We start from the raw sequence: 6455 nt of genomic DNA on the forward strand, positions 1-6455 counted from the left end.
ACACATGGTGGTGTTTTTAATCTAGTAGTTTTTCTGTAGCCTGTAGCATAAAAACGTCTGTAGGCATTTCTTGATGCAATCATGTTACTGTGTAATCAAATCATGCTTGTCTTTTGTAGATCTCTCAATGTTTTATGCAAAAAGAATAAAGCTATACTGCTGCTTCTTTTCACAAGTATATAAAGATGTCTAATAAAGCATGGCATCATCATTTCAATTTATAAGATGGTCTTCCAGCCCACTCTTTTGTCTTTACATTAGAAATTCTGTTCCTGCCCAGTTAAGAAAACTGTTTGATGAAAGGCATGTTAGTGAAACTTTAAATCTTTCTCTGGAGAAAAATAGAATCTGAAAACTGAGCATTTGGGTTGAGATTTCAGACAATGTTTTTAAAATTCTGCAGTTTCCTATCCATTTGAATACCAAAGATTCCATATTGATGGAAAAAGAGCATTCTATTTAACTCCAAAGTGTACCAGTAATATGTATTCTTTTAAGATACCTAAAAATGAGGTAGATCAGCATCAATTTTTGCCGTTTCTAAATTAGTGAAATTCCAGCCCTTTCAGTGTACCTTGAAAGGATTCATTGTTTGAATTAGAAGCTTAGGTAGCGTAACGACTTTAATTTAGCCGTACATTTCATCCCCTTTATTGTCAGCATTCAATTTTTAAATGTATGAAATGGTAATTAAAAGACAGAAGTACTTTCATTTTTTATTTTTTATTTTTTTAATGCTTACAACAACGTACATGATAGATGTGTCCTCAGAAGTACAGGTGGGGTATTGCCAGAGCAAGTGCCTCAGCACCGTATACTGAAAAATTGCCTCTGTGTTGCAGGACAGCTGCTTGGAAAGCAGTGGGAAGTAGGCACAAGAGTTATTTTGTCAGTGAAAGAGCCCCAAGAACTTAGAATGGGAAAGTAGAAATGAGAAATGTTAGGAGTTGTAACACAACTAGTCTGAAAAACTGGAGGAGAACAACTGTGGAAACTGCATGTCTTCTGTCCAGAAAAATATTGTATATTTAATAACCTGGTAGCTGTTAAGTTTGAGGTTATTTTGAGGGTTGTGTTGATCATCTTTCTGAAAGTTCCGTGTAACACTACTTATAGTATGACGTGGTTGGTGACTGTTTGCTGCTTGTTGTTGTTTTGTTTTTAAATTCACAGAGATACAATGCTGACTATGAATTGTCCGCAAAACAAGGAGCTGATACACTGGCTTATATTGCACTACTTGAAGAGAAACTGCTTCCTGCCCTGGTAAATACTAGTGAATTCTTTATAATGGCTGGAATTTTACGAGTATTGTAAGAGGTGCCCAGTGTGAGAGAGACAGAGGAGTTTCTCAGCCGTAGTCCTGGCTTGAATGTATTTGCGTTCTTAGTCCAATTTTGAAAAGACTGCCTAGCAACTTCGAAAAAGAAAAAAGTGTGTGGGAAGTGTGAAGTAATAATAATGAATTTAAGGAAGACTTTTAAAATGGCATCTCTGAATGTGTTTTTTCTCAGATGCTTTTTGGGAACTGTATCCTGCAAACAGCTTATTCTGGCAATTCTTTGTTTCATGGTGCTTTTTGAAAAAGGAGTAATGTGTTGTATGGCTGATGTGGGTTGCACAGCTCTGAAAGCCTTTTGAGCTGTTAAGTGGGAACTTTTGAAATACCCACAACTAGGTTGTTGGTTCAGTAAATAACGCATGGCTACACGCCCTCACCAATTTAGTGTAAGTACTTTACAGCTATAAGAACAATCTGCAAGCACTTTATCTGTTGAATGCCTTTGACTTGAATTTATGCAGGAAAAGGTGCTTTAACCAAGTAGCCTCTTCAGTTATCCTACAAGGCTTTCAAATTCATAATTTCCTAACATATTTTCATTTTAGATTGTATGTAAAATTTCAAACGAAAATTCAAAAAATTTCAAACCTGCTCCTGTACATTTACGACTTATGTTGTAATACAGTTTCTTTGTACAGTATATGCATGTGTACGCATGACTATGCAATTTTGTGCATGTGTACATAAGCATTATCTTTTTATTTAGGCTGAAGGTAGCTCTGTGTCCTTAACGATATACTCGTAAACTCAAAGGATTAATATAATCCTGTGCAGAGCCTAAGCGCTTTAAAATACGATAATTCCCTTTTCTCCTGTGACAAATCTTACACATTATACTTTTAAGAGAAGTCTAATGTTTTTACTCAAATTTCAGTCATACTCTTGTTTGTGTTGATATAGCTGCACACTTTTTGGGTTGAGGCTGAAAATTACTGCAGTGTAACAAAACCATGGTTTGCCTCAAGGATTCCCTTCCCACTAAGTTTGTATCTGCCTGGAAAGATGTCCAGGGAAGCACTCAACAGGATCTTGCTGACCAGAGGAGGCCCTCCTCTCTACAGTCTCACTGAAGTGGAAGCACAGGTACATGTTGTGTAGTAAAGAATTTATAAGTTGGTGCTGTCATGAAATAAGCTAGCGCACTGTGATAATGGTATATGATAGTGTGTATACTACTGTTTGCTGCAGCTAGGTATAAATAGTTTTGTGTCTCATCAGATATACAGGGATGCCAAGGAGTGCCTAAATCTCCTGTCAAAGAGATTGGGAACATCTCAGTTTTTCTTTGGAAATACGTGAGTGTGCTTTCTTAGATTTTAATGTTGGTGTTTGTTGTTGTTATTTTAATAAACAGATGCCATGTGATTCTTAGCACTTGTTTTTTTTAATCTGCTAAAATGTTAGAAGGTGCTGTACAGTAGTTTCATGATTCACACCCTGCTTTTTCAGCGATCTCTGGAAGCTATCAGTCCAGAGTCTCTTTTATATCGCATCTTTCATAGGGTGGCAGATCCTGCCTACATCAGCTCATGTAGGATGCTTAATGAGTTAGAGTTCTGCAAGGGAATTTTCTAGCCAGTGAATGTCACTCCTGTGATCACTTGTAGAAAAAATACCTGAAGCCTGTGGTGTTATCACTAGCTCCTTGGAAAGATGGCATAGATCTGAGAAGGCTGCTCTTTCTTGTGTGCATAGAACAGGAAGCATATATTGCCAAGATAGCACCCAAGAAGGACAATCTGTTCCCTTTGCCAGTGAAGTTAGACCTCTTCATGTGAAAGGGTTCTGCTCCACTGGCATGCATCTTGTCTGCTTGGCTTTTGTAATGCCAGAAATGTATTCTAGAGTGGATTGCTTCTCAGTGTGCATGATACATGATTGGATTTTAATGCTAAAACAACTATTTCAGGTTTACCAGCATGTCTCTAATTCAAAGGTGCTGAAATCAATAGTCTGTTCAAAGTGTCTTTTTATATCTGATAAATACAGTGCCTGAAAATCTTAGAAGATTCTATCTTAAATTTTGTCTGATATAAGAAACTGGTTACATTCATGGAAGTCGTAATATCTTACATCAGTCATGCTTGGGCTTTGCTCTGTTTTGCCATTCTTTTTAGACCTACTACCTTGGATGCCTTTGTGTTTGGTTTCCTTGCACCAGTTTATAAAGTGTGCTTCCCTAGAGTACAATTACAAGAGCATTTAAAAGAGCTTACCAACCTGTGTCGGTTCTGTGACGATATTTTAACCTGCTATTTCAAGTTAACTGTGACAGGTAAGTTTTATTTCTCTTCCACTTTTTCTCATGTATAATCTATCTGAAGTAGTGGTGGTTTCTACATTTGAACTAAAGCATAATAAGATTTTATAAATTTGTGCTGGAGGTTCTGTGGGGAAATGATGTAGAGAAGCTTTCATAGTTGTGCAGAATGGATTGAAAATTAAAGTCAAGGTTTAATTCTCAGATTTAAAGGTTGTCATGCCTTGGCATAATCTACTTGTATCTGTTCTATGGCTCACGCTTAGTGTATCCATTTCTTTGACAAAATGACTTTTCCACTTGAATTCTTCTTAAGATAAAAAACACTGCATGAATTTTTCTTCCAGTATTTGTTTCTTTCTTTTTAAGAATGTAAAAGCTTTTGTAAATACCTTTTCAGTCTTCATCTTTCTGCCTTCACTCTCTAGGCCATTCTCCATCTGGACAGGATACAGCAGATGCTAATCTGCAGAAACTCACACAGCTTGTAAATAAGGAATCCAACTTGATTGAAAAGGTTACTTTTGCTTCAGTCTCTTTGTTATCCTGCTTCTTTGTGGTTGTTTGTTCACAAATGCTCTAACAACTGCAACTGTACAATCAATGTTTTATTTTATCTCTTTTCTACTGAGGTACTTTGTATAGAGATGAGGGAAAAAATTACCTATTTTGAAAGAAATTAATTGATGAAGCCTTACATGTAAAATATTTTTACTACAATCAACAGTGCCCTTGCAAGTGCACATATAAACAGTAGAAGGTTGTCTTTCCACAAGCACATCTAATACACGAGGGGGGATGCAAATGTTTTGTTCAGAATTAGAAATGGTCTTGCAAGACCTCAGCAAGAAAACTTATAAGCAAAACTCTGAAATTGGTCTCGTTGAGATCAGTACTCAGGTCTCCTTGCTCCCAGCTGATTTCTTGCAGTCATTAATGTACAGTCCTCCTTCTCCTGCTTCTGTGTCTGCCTTTTATTCTTGTGTTTCCAAGGCTGTGCTTCAGCACCTGTAAGAGCTATGCAATTTATGTTAAAAATAATTATGAAGAATTAGTTTACTGATGCAAGAAAACACTTACTGGGAGGACAGAATGTGCTTTCTAAAAAAGATCAGTATATCAGATGGATCATCAATTATGTCCTGCTTCTGTTGCATTTGGTATTGATTATATCTCTTTGTGGTATTGAAGTGCAGCTGTGAAAGTTTTAAAAAATAGGCTAAGTAGACATTTATAGCCATGGTTTAGGCAAAGCTGATCCTACTGTGAGGAAGTAGGATGGACTACACAACCTTTGGAGATTTCTCCTATGTTGTCTTCTGTGATTCTGCTTATTCTGTAGTAATAAATCTTTTCTTCTTTTTTCGATACTGCAGTACACACAGGGTATTAGATTGCTATCCTATGAAAAATGTAAAATGTTTATATTCAGAGAATAATTTTAACCTGTACTTGAAAAGATCATACTATAATCTCTGTATTAAAAAGTTTCTGAAATCTTAGCTGATCTAAGTTCATCTAGTATCTCCAAATCATTTCAAAGTTGAAAAAAGATTTCTTCCTATAAGGTGCTGAGCATGCAAAAATACCCACTTATGTTAGCAATTTGATTTTTGATCTGCTTCATAGTAGTGTTTGGCTATTGTACAAAATTGAAACTGTGACCTCTTAGAAGAAGGCAGCAGTGTTGCTTTCCTTGGTAATCTTGAAAAAATGAATTGCGCAGAGCAGAAGTGTATCCGTTTGCTTTATGTTTAATTTGTCATATGCTCATGGAGTGAATAGCAACACTTAAAAAAAAAAAAAAGCAGATTTTTGGGAGAAGAAAGGAACCAATACATTGTTTTAGGTAAAATAAGAAAGGCTAAAAGAAAATAAGGTTAAAAAAAGAAAAACAACCCACAAAACAACAAACCAGAATTCTTGACAGGAGTCCTGACAAATAGACTAATCATGTAACTTACATTCTACCATTTGCCAGATCCGGCTCTCATTATTTCTCTGCAGATGGATGACAATCTTCGTAAGAGTCCTCAACACCCCCCTCGGAAGATAACAACGCTCAAGCTTGCTGCAGGTGGAGAAGAAAGCAGTCCACTGAATCGTTTGTCACCTTGACAGCTTTTGTTGCACACGCACATTTGCTTGCCTTCAATTCATCTGAATATCACAGCAATTTTTCTCATGAATGTGGTTTTACAAGGGAAGAATCTACGAATGGGTTTCAGTATGGAAGAAACACAGCTTTATAATGTTCTGTCTGTTATTTTTAAGAAAACTAGTAGTTCAGGCTTACTATACACTAAGTTAAAACTCAAGTATTAAACAAGGGGCTCATTCCTGCAGACATTAACATGATTTTGTACAGCAGACTTTGACATTAGCAGGAATGTTGACCAAAAGTTAAAATGCAATTTTTACAGAATTCCAGTGCATTTATAGAAGTTTTACCTTTTAGTTTATGGCTTTTGATTTACTGTAATCACGTTATTGTATGTTAGTGGGTATACTGTTGTATCTTTCCAAAAGTTACAAAGTCTAGTTGTAGAATTGGTGAAAAGACTGAAAGAGAAGGAAGTGTTACCCATCTTTGCAAATGAGAAGTGAAAAAAAATGACAGGAAGTTATACACTCTTAATTGTACATTTATGAACACTCTTGTGTTTGTGTTTTAAGGGCGTTTGCATTTTTGAAAGCTTGTTGAGCTGTACTTTGACAGAAAATGTTGAAAAGCTTGTGTGCCACGAAGAGTACAGTGACAGAGAGTTTAACATTTTACAGATAACTCATAGAATCATAGAATGGCCTGGGTTGAAAAGGACCACAAAGATCATCTAGTTTCAACCCCCTGCT

The 6455-nt window shown here is 36.2% G+C and overlaps 1 protein-coding gene across 1 annotated transcript in view; it reads left to right on the forward strand.

Annotated features, from left to right (window-relative positions):
* The window catches only part of MTX3 (metaxin 3), a 9702-nt gene extending 3320 nt beyond the window's left edge, over positions 1–6382 (forward strand). The window contains exons 4-9 of the mRNA XM_010725519.2: positions 1174–1266; positions 2243–2425; positions 2561–2637; positions 3460–3617; positions 4031–4119; positions 5610–6382. Of these exons, the coding sequence (XP_010723821.1) occupies positions 1174–1266; positions 2243–2425; positions 2561–2637; positions 3460–3617; positions 4031–4119; positions 5610–5720 (711 nt within the window). The 3' untranslated portion in view covers positions 5721–6382. The remainder of the gene's footprint in view (positions 1–1173; positions 1267–2242; positions 2426–2560; positions 2638–3459; positions 3618–4030; positions 4120–5609) is intronic.
* The last annotated feature ends 73 nt before the right edge of the window (positions 6383–6455 follow it).

The sequence above is a fragment of the Meleagris gallopavo genome, chromosome Z (assembly GCF_000146605.3).
Source record: "Meleagris gallopavo isolate NT-WF06-2002-E0010 breed Aviagen turkey brand Nicholas breeding stock chromosome Z, Turkey_5.1, whole genome shotgun sequence".
NCBI lineage: Eukaryota > Metazoa > Chordata > Aves > Galliformes > Phasianidae > Meleagris > Meleagris gallopavo.